General features: G+C 46.0%; 1 protein-coding gene across 2 annotated transcripts in view; it reads left to right on the top strand.

Annotated features, from left to right (window-relative positions):
* TLL1 (tolloid like 1) overlaps positions 1 to 23,459 on the top strand; it is a 440,554-nt gene that overhangs the window by 323,188 nt on the left and 93,907 nt on the right. For both annotated transcript variants that reach the window (XM_063920427.1, XM_063920428.1), the window contains exons 9-11: positions 13,431 to 13,555; positions 18,001 to 18,116; positions 22,251 to 22,353. In XM_063920427.1, coding sequence (XP_063776497.1) covers positions 13,431 to 13,555; positions 18,001 to 18,116; positions 22,251 to 22,353 — 344 coding nt within the window. The remainder of the gene's footprint in view (positions 1 to 13,430; positions 13,556 to 18,000; positions 18,117 to 22,250; positions 22,354 to 23,459) is intronic.

The raw sequence follows: 23,459 nt of genomic DNA, 5'->3' as shown, positions 1-23,459 counted from the left end.
CCAATCACACCGTATAACTTGTGATACTATACCCAGTTAACAGTATGAAATATAACTGAGCCTCTCAACAGATGGCTCAACAATAACCCTTAGTTAGGCAATAACTACATACAAGTATTGCAGACAATCCGCACTTGGGATGGGCGCCCAGCATCCACTACGGACTACGAGAAATAGATTTACCGGTGAGTAAAATCTTATTTTCTCTGACGTCCTAGTGGATGCTGGGAACTCCGTAAGGACCATGGGGATTATACCAAAGCTCCCAAACGGGCGGGAGAGTGCGGATGACTCTGCAGCACCGAATGAGAGAACTCAAGGTCCTCCTCAGCCAGGGTATCAAATTTGTAGAATTTTGCAAACGTGTTTGCCCCTGACCAAGTTGCAGCTCGGCAAAGTTGTAAAGCCGAGACCCCTCGGGCAGCCGCCCAAGATGAGCCCACTTTCCTCGTGGAATGGGCTTTTACTGATTTAGGATGCGGCAATCCATCCGCAGAATGCTCCAGCTGAATTGTGCTACAAATTCAGCGAGCAATAGTCTGCTTAGAAGCAGGAGCACCTATTTTGTTGGGTGCCTACAGGATAAAAAGCGAGTCAATTTTCCTGACTCCAGCCGTCCTGGAAATATAAAGTTTTAAGGCCCTGACTACGTCCAGTAACTTGGAATCTTCCAAGTCCCTAGTAGCCGCAGGCACTACAATAGGTTGGTTCAAGTGAAAAGCTGATACCACCTTAGGGAGAAACTGGGGACGAGTCCTCAATTCTGCCCTATCCATATGGAAAATCAGATAAGGGCCTTTACATGACAAAGCTGCCAATTCTGACACACGCCTGGCCGAAGCCAAGGCCAATAACATGACCACTTTCCACGTGAGATATTTCAAATCCACAGTTTTAAGTGGCTCAAACCAATCTGATTTTAGGAAACTCAACACCACGTTGAGATCCCAAGGTGCCACAGGAGGCACAAAAGGGGGCTGAATATGTAGCACTCCCTTTACAAATGTCTGAACTCCAGGCAGTGAAGCCAGTTCTTTCTGGAAGAAAATCGACAGAGCCGAAATCTGGACCTTAATGGAACCCAAGTTTAGGCCCATAGTCACTCCTGACTGTAGGAAGTACAGAAAACGACCCAGCTGAAATTCCTCTGTTGGGGCCTTCCTGGCCTCACACCACGCAACATATTTTCGCCAAATACGGTGATAATGGTTTGCGGTTACTTCTTTCCTGGCTTTTATCAGCGTAGGAATGACTTCCTCCGGAATGCCCTTTTCCTTTAGGATCCGGAATTCAACCGCCATGCCGTCAAACGCAGCCACGGTAAGTCTTGGAACAGACAGGGCCCCTGCTGTAGCAGATCCTGTCTGAGCGGTAGAGGCCATGGGTCCTCTGATATCATTTCTTGAAGTTCTGGGTACCAAGCTCTTCTTGGCCCATCCGGAACCACGAGTATCGTTCTTACTCCTCGTCGTCTTATTATTCTCAGTACCTTTGGTATGAGAGGCAGAGGAGGGAATACATAAACCGACTGGTACACCCACGGTGTCACTAGAGCGTCCACAGCTATCGCCTGAGGGTCCCTTGACCTGGCGCAATATCTGGTTTTTTGTTTAGGCGGGACGCCATCATGTCCACCTGTGGCCTTTCCCAACAGTTTACCAACAGTTGGAAGACTTCTGGATGAAGTCCCCACTCTCCCGGGTGTAGGTCGTGTCTGCTGAGGAAGTCTGCTTCCCAGTTGACCACTCCCGGAATGAACACTGCTGACAGTGCTAAGACGTGATTTTCCGCCCATCGGAGAATCCTTGTGGCTTCTGCCATCGCCATCCTGCTTCTTGTGCCGCCCTGTCGGTTTACATGGGCGACTGCCGTGATGTTGTCTGATTGGATCAGTACCGGCTGGTTTTGAAGCAGAGGCCTTGCCAGACTTAGGGCATTGTAAATGGCCCTCAGTTCCAGAATATTTATGTGTAGGGACGACTCCTGACTTGACCAAAGTCCTTGGAAATTTCTTCCCTGTGTGACTGCCCCCCAGCCTCGAAGGCTGGCATCCGTGGTTACCAGGACCCAGTCCTGTATGCCGAATCTGCGGCCCTCTTGAAGATGAGCACTCTGCAGCCACCACAGTGGATATACCCTGGTCCTTGGAGACAGGGTTATCAGCCGATGCATCTGAAGATGCGATCCCGACCACTTGTCCAATAGGTCCCACTGAAAGGTTCTTGCATGGAACCTGCCGAATGGAATTCTGCTTCGTAAGAAGCTATCATTTTTCCCAGGACTCGTGTGCAGTGATGCACCGATACCTGTTTTGGTTTCAGGAGGTCTCTGACTAGAGATGACAGCTCCTTGGCTTTCTCCTGCGGGAGAAATACTTTTTTCTGTTATGTGTCCAGAACCATCCCCAGGAACAGTAGGCGTGTGGTAGGAACCAGCTGTGACTTTGGAATGTATAGAATCCATCCGTGCTGTTGTAGCACTTCCCGAGATAGTGCTACTCCGACCAACAACTGCTCCTTGGACCTCGCCTTTATAAAGAGATTGCCCAAGTACGGGATAATTAAAACTCCCTTCTTTCGAAGGAGTATCATCATTTCTGCCATTACCTTGGTAAAGACCCTCGGTGCCGTGGACAGTCCAAACGGCAGTGTTTGGAATTGGTAATGGCAATCCTGTACCACAAATCTGAGGTACTCCTGGTGAGGATGGTAAATGGGGACATGTAGGTAAGCATCCTTGATGTCCAGGGATACCATGTAATCCCCCTCCTCCAGGCTTGCAATAACCGCCCTGAGCGATTCCATCTTGAACTTGAATTTTTTTATGTATGTGTTCAAGGATTTCAAATTTAACATGGGTTTCACTGAACCGTCCGGTTTCGGTACCACAAACAGTGTGGAATAGTAACCCCGTCCTTGTTGAAGTATGGGCACCTTGACTATCACCTGCTGGGAATACAGCTTGTGAATTGCCTCTAGCACAGCCTCCCTGCCTGAGGGAGTTGTCGGCAAGGCAGATTTGAGGAAACGGCGGGGGGGAGACGCCTCGAATTCCAGCTTGTACCCCTGAGATACTACTTGAAGGATCCAGGGATCCACCTGTGAGCGAGCCCACTGATCGCTGAAATTTTTGAGGCGGCCCCCCACCGTAACTGGCTACGCCTGTGGAGCCCCCACGTCATGCGGTGGACTCAGAGGAAGCGGGGGAAGAATTTTGATTCTGGGAACTGGCTGACTGGTGCAGCTTTTTCCCTCTTCCCTCGTCTCTGTGCAGAAAGGAAGCGCCTTTGACCCGCTTGCTTTTCTGAAGCCGAAAGGACTGTACCTGATAATACAGTGCTTTCTTAGGCTGTGAGGAAACCTGAGGTAAAAAATTTTCTTCCCAGCTGTTGCTGTGGATACGAGGTCCCAGAGACCATCCCCAAACAATTCCTCACCCTTATAAGGCTCTATGTGCCTTTTAAAGTCAGCATCACCTGTCCAGTGTCGGGTCTCTAATACCCTCCTGACAGAATGGACATTGCATTAATTCTGGATGCCAGCCGGCAAAATATCCCTCTGTGCATCCCTCATATATAAGATGACGTCTTTAATATGCTCTTATGTTCGCAAAATAGTATCCCTGTTTGACAGGGTCACAGACCACGCTGCAGCAGCACTATCTGCAGGTCTCAGTCTAGTACCTGAGTGTGTAAATACAGACTTCAGGATAGCCTCCTGCTTTTTATCAGCAGGTACCTTCAAAGTGGCCGTATCCTAAGACGGCAGTGACACCTTTTTTGACGAACGTGTGAGCGCCTTATCCACCCTAGGGGATATCTCCCAGCGTAACTTATCCTCTGGCGGGAAAGGGTACGCCATCAGTAACTTTTTAGAAATTACCAGTTTCCAATCGGGGGAACCCACGCTTTTTCACACTTCATTCACTCCTTTGATGGGGGAACAAAACACTGCCTGCTTTTTCTCCCCACACATAAAACCCTTTTTTAGTGGTACTTGGGTTAATGTCAGAAATGTGTAACACATTTTTTATTGCCGGGATCATGTAACGGATGTTCCTAGTGGATTGTGTATATGTCTCAACCTCGTCGACACTGGAGTCAGACTCCGTGTTGACATCTGTGTCTGCCATCTGAGGGAGCAGGCGTTTTTGAGCCCCTGATGGCCTTTGAGACGCCTGGGCAGGCGCGGCTGAGAAGCCGGCTGTCCCACAGCTGTTACGTCATCCAGCCTTTTATGTAAGGAAGTTGACACTGTCGGTTTATACCTTCCACCTATCCATCCACACTGGTGTCGGCCCCACAGGGGGCGACATCACATTTATCGGCATCTGCTCTGCCACCACATAAGCCTCCTCATCAAACGTGTCGACACAGCCGTACCGACACACCGCACACACACAGGGAATGCTCTGACTGAGGACAGGACCCCACACAGCCCTTTGGGGAGACAGAGAGAGAGTATGCCAGCACACACCAGAGCGCTATATAATTTAGGGATTAACACTATATTGAGTGAATTTTTCCCAATAGCTGCTTGTATATACAATATTGCGCCTAAATTTAGTGCCCCCCCTCTCTTTTTAACCCTTTGAGCCTGCAAACTACAGGGGAGAGCCTGGGGAGCTGTCTTCCAGCTGCACTGTGAAGAGAAAATGGCGCCAGTGTGCTGAGGGAGATAGCTCCGCCCCTTTTTCGCTGACTTTTCTCCCGCTTTTTTATGGATTCTGGCAGGGGTATTTATCACATATATAGCCTCTGGGGCTATATATTGTGATATATTTGCCAGCCAAGGTGTTTTTATTGCTGCTCAGGGCGCCCCCCCCCCCCCCCCCCCAGCGCCCTGCACCCTCAGTGACCGGAGTGTGAGGTGTGTATGAGGAGCAATGGCGCACAGCTGCAGTGCTGTGCGCTACCTTGGTGAAGACTGATGTCTTCTGCCGCCAATTTTCCCGACCTCTTCTTGCTTCTGGCTCTGTAAGGGGGACGGCGGCGCGGCTCCGGGAACGAACACCAAGGCCAGTTCCATGCGGTCGATCCCTCTGGAGCTAATGGTGTCCAGTAGCCTAAGAAGCCCAAGCTAGCTGCAAGCAGGTAGGTTCGCTTCTTCTCCCCTTAGTCCCTCGATGCAGTGAGCCTGTTGCCAGCAGGTCTCACTGTAAAATAAAAAACCTAAAATAAACTTTCTTTCTAGGAGCTCAGGAGAGCCCCTAGTGTGCATCCAGCTCGACCGGGCACAGAAATCTAACTGAGGCTTGGAGGAGGGTCATAGTGGGAGGAGCCAGTGCACACCAGGTAGTCTAAAAGCTTTCTTTTAGTTGTGCCCAGTCTCCTGCGGAGCCGCTATTCCCCATGGTCCTTACGGAGTTCCCAGCATCCACTAGGACGTCAGAGAAAAATTATACTCGCCTTCCAGCGTCCAGAGATAAATCCACGTCCAGAGTATAATCCAGGTACTTGGCAAAATAAAATGCAAAAACCCGTGCCAGCGGACTGAAAGGGGTCCCATGTTGACACATGAGACCCCTTTCCCCGAATGCAGAGACCTCTACGTGACAGCTGTCACTGAAAGGTCTCTTCAGCCAATCAGCGAGTGCAACGTCCTTGCACTCTGCTGATTGGCTCTGCGCGTCTGAGCTCAGACAGCGCATCGCAAAGCCTCTCCATTATATTCAATGGTGGGAACCTTGCGGTTAGCGGTGGGGTCACCCGCCGGTTAGCGGCTGACCGCTGGTAACCCCCCCGCTGACTGCAAAGTTCCCACCATTGAAATAATGGAGAGAGCTGTGCGATGCGCTGTCACAGCACAGACAGCGCACAGCCAATCAGGTGAGCGCCACGTAGTAGCGCTTCCTGATTGGCTGAAGGGACCTCAGTGACAGGAGTCACGTGGGGTCCCGGCACATTCGGGGAAAGGGGTCTCATGTGTCAATATGGGACCCCTTTCAGTCCGGCATATGGTCGGGTATGCGGTTTGTTTTTTTAACAAGTACGTGGATTATACTCTGGACGTGGATTTATCTCTGGACGCTGGAAGGTGAGTATAATTTTTTAACAGGTACCCTCGGATCGTCGGAGACTGTGGCAGTCGGCGTGTCAACATAGGTAAGTATGTGTGTGTCGGCAGTGTGTAATAAAGTTGTACTTGTCACGGTGTGTGTGTCCTGTTTTTATTTGGGTATTTTTTATCCAGTAGTACTACAGGTACCAGCGGGCCCGTTTTTCTTCCGCATGCTGGTACTTGTGGTTCTCCAAGTACCAGCTTGCGGGGGAGGCTTGCTGGGACTTGTAGTACTACTGGAAAAAACAATATTCTGTCATTTTACTCAAGGCTATCAGCCTCCCATCCGCAGCCTTTGGATGGGGGGGACAGCCTCGGGCTTCACCCCTGGCCCTTGGGTGGCTGGGGGGGGGGGCCCTTGATTGAAGGGGTCCACACTCCCCCAGGGTACCCCGGCCAGGGGTGACTAGTTGGATATTTAATGACACGGCCGCAGGGCACTGTATAAAAGTGACCCCCGGCTGTGGCATTATCTGTCCAGCTAGTGGAGCCCGATGCTGGTGTAAAAAATACGGGTGACCCCTACTCGTTTTGTCCCCCGTATTTTTTGCACCAGCATCAGGCGCAGAGCCCGGTGCTGGTTTTAAAAATACGGAGGATCCCATGTCAATTTTGTCCCCGCATTTTTAGAACCAGGACCAGCTCGAAGAGCCCGAGGCTGGTTATGCTTTGGAGGGGGGACCCCACGCCATTTTTTTCCAGGTTTTTCCCGTTTTTACCCGTTTTTTTAATTCCCGGCAAATCGGCCGTTTTTCGCCCGCTGGAATGTCGAATCCGTTTTTCATTGAATATGGTGAATTCCGGCAGCCACCTGCCAGAATTCACCTGTCGAATTGTAACGAATTAAAAAATGGCGATAATTCGCCGTGAATTGCATATACCCCTTAATTCCTTACCACATGTACATGCACACACATTCACACTAGGGTTAATTTTTTTGGGAGCCAATTAACCTACCAGTATATTTTTGGATTGTAAGAGGAAACTGGAGTACCCGGAGGAAACGCACGCAAGCACGGGGAGAATATACAAACTCCACACAGTTAGGGCCGTGGTGGGAATTTAACTCATGACCTCAGTGCTGTGAGGCAGTAATGCTAACCATCCGTGCTGTCCAGGGCCTATACTGATCCTCCAACCCTTGGATTCTGATGCAACTTCTGATTATCGGGTTCATTCCGACCCGATAGTTCTCTGCAGTTTATCGCAGCGATCGGGTCGGAACTGCGCATGCGCTGGTGCCTCACAGTGCACCGGCGCATGCTAGACGGCTGAAGGCCATCGTTCCCTAGCGATCGCCTCTGCCTGATTGACAGGTAGAGGCGGTCGCTGGGCGGGAGGGGGCATGGTCCAGCTAACGCAGGCGTGGCCTGACTGCGCGGGGGGCGGGCCGCAGCGGCTGCGTGACATTACACGCAGCCGCTGCGACCAGGGGCAGCAACGAACAACTCCCGGTTAGCCGCAGGAGCTGCGCTGGCCGGGAGTTACTCAACAAGTACAAAGCGATGCTTTGTACTTGTGTGTGTGTGTGTGTGTGTGGGTGGGGGGTTCTGGACAGACATGCGGGGCGAGCTAGCCCTGTGCTTGCCCCATCCCCACGCATGTCTGGGAAGATGATCGTAGCTGTGCTAAATTTAGCACAGCTACGATCAACTCAGAATGACTCCCAATGTCCTAGGAAGTTGTTACAGGTTTGGTCAACACTTTTGGGTATCCGGATGAGGATGGAATTGGTTTGCATCTTTCATGGGGGTATAAATTTCCCAAATAATGTTGCTTATAGCCGCACAGCTCAGCTACAGTACATTATTTGTGCTAGGTTCTTTGATCATAATGTACAGCAGGGCTGGCCAAACCGGTCCTCGAGATCTACCCAACAGTTCATGTTTTCCAGGCCTCCTGGAGATCTGTAGAATTGTCAGTTAGGAATGAATGCAGCGCATCTTAATTAGTAATGACTACACCTGTGCACCAGCTAGGTGGTCTGGAAAATGTGTACTGTTGGTAGATCTCGAGGACTGGTTTGGCCAGCCCTGATGTACAGTATATTCCCATTTGGGACAGAATTTTCTGCCTTTTATATATGCATGAACAGGAACTTTCCACCTCTGACTGAACAATCACTGCCTGATATATCTTTTTTTTTTTTTTCTTTCTCATTTGGACCTATTGAGATAGATAATTTTTCTTGTCCTTTGCCCTCATACACCAATGCTTTTTGCGTCATATGGTGGCATGATTCCCGTTCTCTGCACTTTTTTCTCATTATTTTTTTTTTAGTTTGCATACAGTGTACAAAATTCTTAGGATTAGGTTTTTTTGTGGTTAAAGAATTGGTATAAAGTTGAAGATAAGACATAGCGATGCACAGCGCAGGATCATTCATGTGGCCTCCTGCCTTTTTACCCTATATTGTGTATTTTTTCTTCATGTTTGCAACTTTTTCTACAATTTTGCGATTTAGCTCATGTCTAGAGTGCTAGGTACTTAGGATTAGTGTTTTGGCGTGGCTGTGTCGCAAAGTTCATGGTCCGCTAAATAAAGGTATTTGGCACAATGAGGGTAGGTGTATGTGGACACTAATGTATAACTGACATTTGTAATAGATCTTCCTCATGCTTTACACCAAGAAATAATGCAAGAATAGCTATGATGAAACTTCAAGCAAATAATACTTTAAGACAGGGGTTCTCAAGTACCACTGACAGGTTATGTTTGGTGGATTTCTTTAAGTTGACATATTTTGCTAGGTCAATATTTTTCCAACCTGACTCCATAGAAAGAATCCTCAGTACATGACCTGTTGGGAAAACTTGAAGGGTTCAGCATGAGAACCACTGGTTTATGTCAACGGCAATTGTTTCTACTACTGTATTCTAGATTTGTTGAAACTGTTAAACCAATTTGGGTCAAGCCAGAACTTTTAATTATGTGTGTGTGTGTGTGTGTGTGTGTGTATATATATATATATATATATATATATGTGTATGTACATATATATGTATATATATATATATAATATAATCAGCAAGCAGCGACACTCCACAGTCTGAAGTAGTTTGAAAAAGTTTTACTTTATTATGGTCCAAATAAAGTAAAACTTTTTTCAACTACTCCAGACTGTGGAGTGCTGCTGCTTGCTGCTACATGCATGAGATCACACCCGGGATCTACGGAAGGCACCGCAGTACGTAATCAGTTGTGTATGTATATATCCAATGGGGAAGTCCGGCACTCTCATCAAAAAGTCCATCTTTGGGGTGCTCTACACAAATAATCCCCTACACGGGCAATTCTGATGTACATAGATTCCAATAAGCAGGCACTCTCCAGTCCATAGAAATATGCTTGAAGAAGATTTAATATATCATACTCACAGAAGTACAAATGCAAGGCTTCGTTATAATTGCATATAGATCAACAGCAACGTTTCGGTCCCTCCGGACCTTTGTCAAGCATGTCACCAATACAAGCCACCAACATAGTATTACAGCAGAGTCATTGCATTGGACTTAATATGCTATTATAACGAAGCAAAGGTGATTTGAGCTGGTTGGTTTGGGCAACTTTTCCACATTATCTCTCTCCAAGGCTTGATACATCGCTTCCATAATGAGAATTTAAAAAGCAGGGTGTAGAAATGAGTGTAGTTTTTCTGGCATATCATTCAAGTGATATCGGAATGTATAAAAATGAATATAGGACCATCAAAAAGAAAATGATGACTCCGTAATTCAACATAGGAAAACTCACATGACCACAACCCAACTTGGGTCTAAGGCTGGGTACACACATCTGATGTAACATCGTGCAAGATCAGCCCCCGCAAACGATATCGTTAATTAACACTGAACGATTTCATTTGATTCTTGTCAGTGACTGCATGCACCCACATCCAGGTGCATGCCGTCTTGCACACTATCTTTAGATCTCAACGTGAAAACTTAAATATATTGTACATCGTTAACCACCTGTGGGAGCGTGCATTGTTAACGATATAGTGAATACACACCGGACGATGTGAACGATATATTGTCCGATCGGACCATACTGTATATTGGGTGCACATAGCTAAGTGTGTACCCAGCCTAAGTCAGTGCTATGTAGTTTGTCTGTAAGCAGCCAGAAAAACAGGCAACATCTGGTAATTTAGAAAAACTAAATGTTTTTTTTTCTTCTCTTTAATTTATATACAGGCAAAGGCATTTACTTTACTAACAGTAGAGGGAACAACGTACATTCTGCTATAATACTGTAAGATCCAACATGTAAAAGGAAGTGCAGTGTGTCCGAAAGTAAGCATGTTTTTAAACAGAAATCTTGACGTTTTATAGCCCAAGATTATTTTTTAATGCTGATTTGCAGTTACTGGCAAAGCTGTGTTAGTGTGCAAAACGCTGTAGAATGAGTTTTATCACATACATACAGTAAATCCACTTTGTATATTTTTGATTTAGGTTTAACTTCGAAGTCATCAGTGAGACTTGGCATCTGCTTAACATTATGTAATGCATTATGGAGTAATTTATATTAAATGCTGAGATGTAAGTCCTTGCACTTCCATTTCTCAGAGGAAAAACATCAGTAGAAAATGTTATGAAGATGTACTTAAATACTCAGTCACTGCTGGGAAGTGTAAAGAGAAAATAAACATAGACCAGATATAAGTTCATAAATAGCTGCTACAGCTTATAACTTTGTTCCTAGGTCAGTACATAATATTAAGAGGGCAGGGATAAAGGGTATCCATGTTAAAGTCGACAGTCATTAGGTCGACCACTATTGGTCGACATGGACATGGTCGACACATGAAAATGGGGGACACGGGACAGGTCGACACATGAAAAGATCAACTTGGCTTTTTTTTTTTTAAATTTGATTTTTAACTTTTTCATACTTTACCATCCACGTGGACTACGATTGGGAACGGTAACCTGTGCTGAGCGCAGCGAGTGGATGCGAAGTGAGGGGATGCGGTACACTAATTGGGGTTCCTGGTCATGTTACGGAAATAATGACACCAAAAACAGTTTAAAAAAAAAAACCATGTCAACCTTTTCATGTGTCGACTATTTTCATGTGTCTATTAGTCCATGTCGACCATCTCGATGTCAACCAAAAGTGGTCGACCTAATGTCGACCTTAACATGGTGGTCGACCATTCATACCAGAACCGGGATAAAGTATCTGTTAATTTATGATATGGCTGAATTTCCCCTAACAAATCTGACATCCAGTATATAGCTGTGTAAGCCTTTTTAAACCGTGACAAAATATAAAGCAATACTGTGTATGTGTGCATGTCATACTTGCATACTCTCCCGGAACGACAGAGAGACTACCGAAAATCGGGTAGCCTTCCTGGTCACATGGAGAAGCGGGCAAGTCTCTCAGAGCCGGCCGCTACCCCTCCACTAAGCCGGATGATGACGCAATTCACGCAGAATCGCGTCATTGTAGCCACACACCCTGCTGTGCCAAGACTGTAAAATTCAGCATTGTATAGCGGGGACATGGCCACACCATGATGCAATCAGAGAACCCACACCCCCGGTACAGCCTCCTTTGACTTGTCGCGCCCCTGCCCCCCTATGATGCGTCACGCTCCCCCGCACTGTTCCCTGCTGTGCCGACTTAGCTGCCCTTTCCCGAAGTCAGATTGCCTGCGATAAGAATAGAGGCAGTGCAAATACAGATAATAGTGATGATTACTGGGGGTGGTACAGTCACCTAGATGTGGCTGACTCAAAATACAGAAGGATGTTTGCCTGGATTTCCGATCGCTGAAAGTAGCTTTAATTGTTCAATTTACATGTTTGTCAGTATCTTGGCACTTGGTGGTCTTGGTCCGAATAAAATTATGTAGGGACAATGTGATAGACAAAAGTAGAACAGGTAGCTGTCAGTTACATATAAAATATGTGGCCAAACACGAGCACAGTCCTGACCAACACCACATCACTAAGGTGACCGCTGAGCACAGTTTACTTGACTTAATACTGAATTTCTCATTAACAAACTTTTGACCTAATGGTGCAATGAAAAAAGAAAATACTGATACTCTAGGGTGTTATTCAAGAAAGTTTAGGAACCATTGACTTAATGAAAATATAGTAAGATGAATGTGTGAAGGAAATGTGCTAACTCTTAAGGGGGGCACTTACGGAGTGATCGCTGCTTAAAATCTAAGCAATCTGACTCATAGCGATGCGCAGCCCCGCGCATCGCTATCGCTGGTGTTAGATGGGCCTGCATGCAGGCCAATCTAGCGGGTCGCTCACTTCACCCACTTGGTGAAATGAGCACCCCCCGCGCCCTCCCCCGCACGCTCAGCACACATCGCGCTGTGCTGAGCGGGGGGAAAGGTGTGTGCTGAGCAAACCGCTCAGCACACATCTCTCCCCAAATCGGCCCGTGAATATGGCCCTTTAGTAATGGTATCAATTAAGGGGGGGTACACACCCAGAGATGTGTGCTGAGCGACCTATCACAGACTGCTCAGCACACAGCACAATGTGTGCTGAGCGGAGGGGGGTGCTCACTTCACACAGCACTGAAGTGAGCAACCTGACTAGATTGTGCCTGCATGCGGGCACAATCTAGAAATGGCGATAGCTGTGGGAGAGAAATCTGTGCTTAATTTCTAAGCACGGATCTCTTTGTGTGTACCCCCCCCCCCCCCCCCCCCCCCCTTCCCCTTTAGAGTGTGGGCTGCTGAATGTGCTAACAGGAATATCACTTATTGTTAAATATGCCCCATTGTTTGCTCTCTGGTCATCAACCTTTACATGCTTGTTTGTATGTTGACTCATTAATCTTTTTCCCCATAAGTACAAGTGCTCTATTATAAGCATTTTTCAATGTTCTTACATGTAGGCACCTTTTTCTGAGCTCAACCACTATTCAGATCCCTAGGAACTTCAGACTATTCCAAGTGGTTGCCTTTTGTACGTAGGTTATAGGATCATATCAGTACTTGAGGCAAATGTCAAACACTTCAAGGGGCTGCATTGGTAAGTTCAATAAGTGTTCATTTGTGTATTAGAAGAACAAACCGTTAAGGAGCTCTGTGTTTCTAAACACACTTAGGGGGGGATTCAATGTAGTGCCTCCATAATGTTTTGGTGAAGGCATTTTGTGACCCGCAAACATAGCTAATATTCGCTTGCACTCAATAGAAGTGCGCAAGCAGATAAGCTGCTGTCATTTATGGGGACATGTGCAGTCGGACATTGCGGCGACACATCAAACTGACTTATTCCTTCCTTACAGCATTTGATCCTCTGCTACAGTTTTTATTTAATGTGACAAATGCTAGAACAAATGTGTAATAGAACTGATGATCCTTTCTGTATGTGTGTCATATTTTAGGGGTATGTTTTTGGATACAATTCTTCCATCCCGTGATGAAAACGGTTTGCGGCCTCCTATTGGTCAGCGCACACGACTGAGTAAAGGAGATATTGCGCAGGCCCGGAAGCTATATAGATGTCCAGGTACGTATGGAGAAGAAATATATATTCAGCAGTTTATTTCCATGCTGCCAAAGGTCAATGAAATGTGAACTGTCTACACACAGAAATATTCCGCACAGTCAGCCAAATTACCATGTCTTCAGATCTTGTAACCTTCACTAGCATTTTGCTTATCTGCATTCTTTATTCCATTTACCAGAGTAGAAAGGCTGCATGATCCTACACGCAGGACCCATTATCTAAATCCATGAAACTATATTTCAGGTGGAAATGATACCTCCCAATCTTGTCATTTTGGTATGTCTCCAAATAAATACAGTGAACAACAATAATCCCGTGGCATGGGCCGGCTAAGTGACTGTTGTGTACACATGCAGTTTACAATAAATATATGAACAAAGTTACTAAATGAGCTGTAACATGTAATTTCTGTCAACTAGAGTCGGTTTGATAATACAGCGGATTAACATCAGAGTGACTGGTGTTCTGTTATGTGGAAACTGTCTCTGTTATTGGGATGCCAGCACTGCAGCTACTGGAAGCTGTTTTTCTTTGTATTGGCGCACATTTAAAAGCTGGTGTTCTAGTCAAAATCATTTTAACAGTAAACCTACTGCATCTCTCCCTCAGTATGCAGTGTAGTCTATGAACTTTTCTCTGGAGAACTAACCGTTATTGGCATTTGTAAGGAGCAGTAGCACCTGAGCTGAAACCTTACCATGCCTTTACTTGTTTGGGGCTGTCAAAACTGGTTCATTGACTGAACGTGATGGGCAACAAGAGGCCCCCAAGGGCCACATGCAGGTCCCAGGCTTCAACTGCTGCCTTTTGCTCCTATGGGATGTATTCAAGAAATGTCGGAAGCTACAATCTTGTCGGAAAGTCGGCAGCTTCCGACAGGTTTAGGTCGGAAGGGGTTCCAACCTATTCAATAGGGGGCCGTTTTTTCCGACAAGTCGAGAATTCCCAACTTGTCTGAAAGCTGTCGGAATACACGTGGTTCGGTGGCTTCAGCTGCCGATCCGCATGTATTGTCGGAAGCACAAAAGGGTTTTAGCCCCGTTTCTGACAATGTCAATCCGACTTTAAAAAAAGTCGGCTTGCCATTGTCGAGACCGGGCCAAACCTGTCGCTGCTGCTGTGTACAGAGGCTGGATGGGTGCTGCTGTGGTACGGGAGGCAAAGACCATAAAGCTTACGGGTTTCCCCGGTGTTGGCACTAGCACGAGTTTGCCCCTTGACAGGACCTCACCGCACAGCACCAACAAGCCAGCGCAGCACCCCGGGGTAAACCAGGTCCCACTGTCTGGCACTCACACAGCTCGTCTCTGCGGACATCAGCACAGGGAGCTGGGGGCGCCGCGCACAGACTAGCACGGAGCAGAGAGAGCGCCCGCTGCACCGCAGCTCTGCTAGGTAAGAGCTGCAACTGTACTGCCCGGCCTCTGGTGGCTGCAGCTGTGAGTGACAGGCACATCTGGGAGGCATAGTGTCATGAGCGCCCAAATCCTGTCGGATTTGGCCGTTCATTGAATAGGGCTTGTCGGATCCTTTCCGGCAATGCTGGTCAGAAAGGATCCGACTTCAATGGAATATACCCTTTTGTATAGCATGTAACACTTGTTTATAGTTATTTTTTTGTAGCTGAATAGGTGTGTCTATCTGTGATTGAGGGACAGATTCCATTGTCTGCGGTGGTAACCATGCGGATAAAGCTCCGGGAGTTAAACTAAATGACATTGTTCTGCATTTTCCTTGTGCGGTAAACCAAAGGGTACTGCATGTTACCACATACATTCGCTGTTAAGTGCCTGACTCTATGGGTTACCCTGTGCTTTAAGCCCCACATGGAGAATGGAGCACCCTCTGAGGCTTAACATACGGTGTTGCAGCTAATTGAATCTGATCCTAAATGTATTGTTTTAATTTAAGATTAAAAGTTATTTGTGTCCTTTTTAATGCTAGTGATCCATTTGGCCACCACAGTGTAATTGTACATCACTGGTATAGAATAAGTGCCTCAATGCTAAAGCTGCACACTGATCCTGATTCAAACTTGGGGATAATTTACTAAGCAAGCCATCACTACTATGCCTATTTACGCAGAAAAATTAAAACTGCAGCACTATTCCAGGCAAAATATGGCCATACATCATCAGTGTACACTTGCCCCAGCCCTGTACTAGGTGCCAAAAATGGGTGGTCTTCTGTATGCCGACTGACGGGATCCCGGCGCACAGTATACCGGCGCCGAGATTCCGACAGCCGGCATACCGACACTTATTCTCCCTCGTGGGGGTCCACGACCCCCCTGGAGGGAGAATAAAATAGTGTGGCGCGCATAGCGCGCCACCGTGCCTGTAGCGTGGTGAGCGCAGCGAGCCCGCAAGGGGCTCATTTGCGCTCGCCACACTGTCGGTAAGCCGGCGGTCGGGCTCCCGGCGCCGGTATGCTGGTCGCCGGGAGCCCGACCGCCGGCATATCATAGTGAACCCTCCAAAAATACATATGGAAACGTAGAAAACTAGGTTTACATCCAGCTCTTCATAGCCTCCTGCAGTTGTGTTGAAATGCCCCCACTAGACTTTGCCTATGCGAGGACGACCCATTACATCGCATTGTAAGTGTAGATATGATTCTTACGACTGAATCACCTGTACTTGCTCAGTCTGGGAGCATGCACAATGGTGTAAGATACTGTATGCTCTGCAAACAAGCACACATCATACCTGCCTGCTTTTGCAGAAGCCTTTTAGGGAGATTGTGAAAGTAGCACCTATAAGCGCGGATGTGTACTGCTACATCTGAGAGACGTGTCATAAAAATGAATTACGGCCAAATGTAAATGAGCCCCAAAGGAATTAGTAAGATCTTCTTGTTGAAGAAACAACACTGAAACTTCCAGTACTTGCTTATGTAATGTGTTCTACAGGTGGTACTATATTAGTGGCCACAAGAAATCTAGGGCCATATGTATTAACCTGGAGAAGACATAAGGAAGTGATAAACCAGTGATAAATGCAAGGCGATAAACACTCCAGCCAATCAGCTCCCATATGTAAATTAACAGGAGCTCATTGACTGGTGCATTATCACCTTGCAGTTAACACTGTTTTATAACTGGTTTATCATTTCCTTATGCCTTCTCCAGGTTAATACATCTAATTCCTAATTTGAAAATGCATAGGGATCATTGGGGCAGATGTATTAACCTGGAGAAGGCATAAGGAAGTGATAAACCAGTGATAAATGCAAGGTGATAAACACACCAGCCAATCAGCTCTCATATGTAAATTAACAGTTAGGAGCTGATTGGCTGGTGCATTATCTCCTTGCATGTAACACTGCTTTATCACTGGTTTATCACTTCCTTATGCCTTCTCCAGGTTAATACATCTTCCCCATTGTGCCTTACCCCCAATGCAGGGAAATGGCACTGATGATCCCATTTGAATGTATATATATTTCCCTGACTTCCTTTTGTGACATACTGTACATTCAAGTTGCATCAGGCCCAACATTTATAAAGACCAAACGTTTGGGGTTCATTCCCCCATATACATCAAAAAATCAGTAAAGCACAAGAAGACAAACATTTGCCTTAGATTATGTAGTAATGCAGACTTGATAAGTTTCTGGTTACATTGTACTTTTACCATTTCAATCTATTGCATGTAGCTCTCGTTGATGTATGAGATATAGGCCAAGATGTGCATACAATCTTAAAACTTGCATTACAGATTAGAATTCAGTGGTGGGATTTTGCCCATAAAAAACCCCATTTATCTTATTTGTAATGCAGATTTCAGACTTAAATTTTCTGCTGCAAAGTGCGTGAACAAGACGAGATGTATGACTGAGCCGGGTGTGGTATGTTAGATAGACTAGACTTAGGTCGACAGTGTCTAGGTCGACCACTATTGGTCGACATGACAAAATGTCGACATTAGCTTTTTTGGGGGGGTTTTGTTGTTTTCTTGTAGAGTGACCGGGAACCCCAATTAGTGCACCGTGTCCCCTCGCATGGCGTGCTTTGCTCGCCATGCTTTGGGCCAGGTTACTGTTCCCAATTGTAGTCCACGTGGATCGTAAAGTATGAAATAGTAAAAAAAAAAATGTCATGTCAACCTAGTACATGTCGACCTAGAGTCCCTGTCGACCTACTTACTGTCAACCAAAAGTGGTCGACCTAGACATTGTCAACCTCAGTCTTGTCGACCTAGAGACCGGATCCCGACTGAGCCATAGTTGAATCTTTGGCTTCTGAGGCAACAAATGGGTGACGTAGCTCTCTGCAATACCCATCTAGATCAGAAAAGCTGAATTTGCAGTTAGAAAGCTCTTGCATGACAGTTTCACTGCAGAAGTAGAATTTACTGATATACAGTGTGATTCAGGAGGTTTGCTCCTTCGTACCATTAGATGGCATACAGCTTGACATAATGTGTGTGTGGTGTGTTTTTCAGCTTGTGGTGAAACATTACAAGATTCTACAGGCAACCTGTCCTCTCCCGGGTTCCCAAATGGTTATCCTTCTTATACTCACTGCATATGGAGAATCTCTGTGACCCCAGGGGAAAAGGTAATAGTCGTGTTTTGCTTTCCTAATATTGAGCGATTTTTTTTTTAATGCACCAACAACTTAATTTTGTTTTCAGAATTAAAATCTTTGCCAGACCACATATTGATGAAAAGGTGACAAATTGGAGTAAATTTACTAAGATGGGAGTTCTATTTAAGATGGGATGTTGCCCATAGCAACCAATCAGATTCCAGGTATTATCCTCTAGAAGGTGCTAGATAAACGAGAAGTAGAATCTGAGCTATGGGCAACATCCCATCTTAAATAGAACTCCCATTTTAGTAAATTTACCCTATAGAGTGTTGGACTACAGTGGTTCTTTGGCAACATTTCTTATTCCTTATGATTTTTCACTTTCTTAGCTGCTGAAGCAACTTTTTACTGTACATTGGACAGTGTGTGTGTGTGTATGTATATATATATATATATATATGTATGTGTGTGTATATATATATATATATGTATGTGTGTGTGTATATATATATATATATATATATATATATATATATATAATATTATAATGTAATATAATTAAAATAAATTTCCTAGAAATTGCACTGCCAAGGTTAATGAAATGCATGACAAATGACTTTAATAGAAGCTATAGTGCAGTATCAGATCTTGCTTATGTGACAATTTCTGCAGCCAGCACTTCCTAATTATTTACAATGCAAGCTTGTAGCATTGTCCCTTCAACTGCTGGTCTCCCTAGGTCAGTGCCGTAACTAGGCATTTTAGCGCTGTGTGCAAGAAACGACAGTGGCGCCCCCCCATGTAAGATAGGGGCAGTGCACACCGTAGGCGCGCAAAAAAATTATAGGGGCGTGGCTTCATTGGGAAGGGGCGTGGCCACAAAATAATGGCAATTCATACTACGGTGCACAGTAGTCTACATTATTCAAATTACGCTGCACAGTAGCGCCACTACACCAGGTAGAGCCCCTTTTATACATTACAGCAGACAGCGTCCCCCTTTTTACACATTACGGCAGCCAGTCCCCCTTTTTACACATTGCGGCAGCCAGGACCCCTTTTTACACATTGCGGCAGCCAGGCCCCCTCTTTACACATTGCGGCAGCCAGGCCCCCTTTTTACACATTGCGGCAGCCAGGACCCCATTTTACACATTGCGGCAGCCAGGACCCCATTTTACACATTGCGGCAGCCAGGACCCCATTTTACACATTGCGGCAGCCAGGACCCCCCCCCCTTTTTACACATTGCGGCAGCCAAACCCCCTTTTTATACATTGCGGCAGCCAGGACCCCTTTTTACACATTGCGGCAGACGGTGTCCCCCTGAGAGAGAGAGAGAGAAAGAAAGAGAGGGAGGGATATACTTACCTTCTCCCCGCTGACAGGCTCCTCGTGCTGGCATCTCCCTCTCGGTGCAGGCAGTGAGATGAGAAGGAGGAGGAGGGAGGGGGAGCAGGGAGCCGCAGCAGCGCTATTTGATTGGTAGTAAGCGCCGCTGCAGCATCCCCCTCTCCTTCTGTATTGGCTGCCCGGCGCTGCTATGGATGCTGGGATGAAGGAACCGCATCCCAGCATCCATAGCAGCGCCGGGCAGCCAATACAGAAGGAGAGGGGGATGCTGCAGCGGCGCTTACTACCAATCAAATAGCGCTGCTGCGGCTCCCTGCTCCCCCTCCCTCCTCCTCCTTGAACCCGGCGCTGGTCTCCTCTCCCTCCAGCCGCGCACGGCGCACACAGAGGCGGCATGTAATGAGTCAATTTGACTCATTACATGCCGCTGGCCGTTGCGCCCCCAGGGCAACTGCGCTGTGTGCCAAGCCCCCTTGGCACACACGTAGTTACGGCGCTGCGGCCTAGGTCTGTGGTGGTACAGGTCACAAGTAAATATAGCTCTATTATGCATGCTGCATTCCCATCCCTTGTCTTATTCTTTTAGTAGTAGCAGAAAAAGCAAATATTTAAATATGTAGTAGTTGTAGAATAATTTACTGTGATTTGGTTGCTGAAATGATCACTGATGTCTGGTACGCTTATAAAGTTATCTAGACATTTCTATAAATAAACACACGCTTTTAATGTAATCTCTTGGAATACTGAATTCTAACTGGTTTGCTTGAGATTTGACTTTACTGCATTATGTTTCATCAGCATTGTATCTGGTAGACAGGCACAGAGAGGCTTCACCAAGGTTAGAGGATACATGTGCTTCACTTTCAAATGACTATAGGGGAGATTTGTAGAATCTTGGAGAGATTTGAAGCAAAGAGATAAAGTGCCAACCAATCAGCTCCTGACATTTTTCAAACACTGCCTTAAAATGTATGTTAGGAGCTGATTGGTTGGTTCTTTATATCTATCCACTTTATCTCTCTCCAAACTTTGATACAACTTCTCTTTTATTGGCTGAACACATTTATTTGTGTTTCAGACTTTTACTTTTCATCATATACAATATTTATATCATTAGATAGAAGTGCCCATGTGAGACAAATGTACCGTATATACTCGAGTATAAGCCGACCTTTTCAGCACTTTTTTTGTGCTGAAAAAGCCCCCTCGGCTTATACTCGAGTCAGTGCAGGGAAGGAGTGGGAACACGGAGGGCAGTGCAGTGCAGTGTGAAGGAGGTACAGGGAGGGCACAGAGCGCGCCTCTCCTGTGTCCCTCCTGCGTCTCCGGCGGCAGCAGCGGGTCTATTAAAGGAAGTACCCGTTCGTGAGCTCTGATTGGCTCACGAACCAGCACTTCATTTAACAGACCCGCCGGAGACGCAGGAAGGGACACAGGAGAGGCGTGCGCTGTGCCCTCCGTGTCCCTCCTTCACAAGACAGCGCAGGAGCGGCGGAAGGTAAGTAACTGGCACTGGGGGGGCGCCTATCTGGCACTGAGGGGGCCTATCTGGCAGTGTGAGGGCTGTGTACGGCTAGAGCTGCATTTCCCACCCTAGGCTTATACTCGAGTCAATAAGTTTTCCCAGGTTTTTGTGGTAAAATTAGGTGCCTCGGCTTATATTCGGGTCGACTTATACTCGAGTATATACGGTACTTCTCCCTCTGTCTATATACAGTTACTGTATATCCAGAGATGGCAGTTTTGTGCTTTTCTAACTAATCATATAAAGACAGGGCTAGAATTCAAAAAGTTGTATTTATTACGTTGAATTACATGAACTACATTTACCTGTCAATAGATTAAAATCACTTACGTGGAATCCCCACAACTATAATACAACAATGGGCCTATGGCAGCTCAATCTGTAAAGGTGCATACACACGGTGCGATGTTTGCTTGAGATTTTGACGATATAGTCAAAATCGCAAGTAAAGTGAGCACATAGCGCACCGTGTGTACACGGCTTGCAATACCGATGTGCACTCCCGTGGGGTCGGTATCGCAAGAAAAATAGACTGTGCAGGCAAGGCAATTTTGACTATATTGTGTACAATCTAGTTTCTAGTATAGTCAAAATTGTATACAGTCAAAACCGCACATAGTTAAAATCGCAAGTGAGATAGTCCAGTATCGGTGGTTCTGGGCTTCGGGGAGTTCAAGGGAAATCGCAAAGTCAAAATCAGCACTTAGTCATTATCTCACCGTGTGTATGCACCTTAAGATCTGTATATTGGTCCAACTTCACTAGTCAGAGAGATAACCATACCTCCCAACTGTCCTGATTTTCGCGGGACAGTCCCGTTTTTTTGGGTCTGTCTCGCTGTCCCTCCCGCGGGCCGCAGTGTCCCGCGGTGGGGGGGGGGGGGCAGTTGGGAGGTTCCTGATCACTCACTGCTCTGCTCAGTTGAGAGCAGAGCAGCGGTGAATAGACGCTATTCCAGTGAGTTAGAGGGAGAGGGGGCATGCCAGCAGCACACAGAGCGCTGGCCATGCCCCCTCAGTGACGAAAATGGGGCGTGGCTCGCGATCGCGGGCCCTCCCGCGAAGCCACGCCCCTTCTACACAGGCCACACACCCTTTTCGGTTGCGGGCGCTCTTCGCGCGCCAAGATGTCCCTCCTTCTTCTACTTCAATGTTGGAAGGTATGGATAACTAAACCTTTTTTAGTTGTGTAGTTAACTGTCTCATAACTAATTTGGAATAACATACTTGTGCAAGTAGGTTTGAAGGTGTTATATGTTACTATTCTTGTTATGGTTTTTGCAGATAGTTTTGAATTTCACAACTATGGACCTCTACAAGAGTAGTCTCTGCTGGTATGACTATATTGAAGTCAGAGATGGCTTTTGGAGAAAATCACCACTATTGGGTATGACCTCTATATGTTCTGCTTATCACTGTTTGTATTAGCACATAAAAAGCTTTGCTAGGTGCTCCATGCAAAATATTTCCATAGTGCACATTTTACTACAGGTACTGTAACTTTCTGATGGATTGTTGTAATTAATTTTTTTGCACATATATCCGCTATCATTAGACACATGCTGCAAAGTTGAAATGAAATTCCCTGAACACATGAAAAAAGTCCGACATTTATTTTTGACTTAGGATTGTTTGGAGCTTTTTTTATTTTTTTTATTAAATTTTATTCAAAGTATAAGAAACAGCGCACAAAGGACCTACTCAGAGGTGCACAATAACACCATTTGTATGTAACACAAGCAAACATGGACTATACACTTGGAGGTATGCTATGTGATATCTTTTTGATGCACAAAGTATAGCAGGAACTTCCACAGAATAGCAAATATTTCTGTCTTAGTAGAAAATAAACTTGTCGAACATTAGATATTCAATATGTATGAAGGTGCAAGAGCCATGATATAGAGGATTCCTAGATCACCAGAAGAACACAGAAGGGACATTAAGGTGGGAACTCCATGGCTCCCACATTTTAAAGAAACTATTTGAGGAGGCATGAGGAATACTAGTTTATTCCACAGCACATATATGCCACACACTATTTAATCTCCTATATACAGGGCGATTCAAAAGTTGCAGTACACCCTTTTGTTTCAAAAACTGTGCAGGAAATGTGAAAACTGAATAGTCCAGTAAGGTATGGGTGAGGTGGGCTATCTTTTAGGGTATGTACCGAACATGGGTGCCATCTTGAAACCAGCCATCTTGAATCTAAGTCAGTTTTTTCAAATGGAATAGGGGTCGTGTAACATATCGAACAATATCAGAATTTGCTGAAAAGTTTATTGCTGCAAACAGCAGTTGAAATAGCAGTTTGGAACTAACAAGAGACCTAATCTCAGCCCAAAATAGGGCGAGCCTCCAGGGATGCTCCACTACATGTGCAGAAATGTTCCTAGGTCTGCCTTCTAGGCTATCTCACATGGATCTCTCAAGTACAGCCCAGACAGTTCTGCATACATTGATGAGACGAACCCTAGTGTCAGCATCCCC

This window comes from Pseudophryne corroboree, chromosome 1, assembly GCF_028390025.1.
Source record: "Pseudophryne corroboree isolate aPseCor3 chromosome 1, aPseCor3.hap2, whole genome shotgun sequence".
NCBI lineage: Eukaryota > Metazoa > Chordata > Amphibia > Anura > Myobatrachidae > Pseudophryne > Pseudophryne corroboree.
This window is presented reverse-complemented; position numbering and strand designations above follow the sequence as displayed.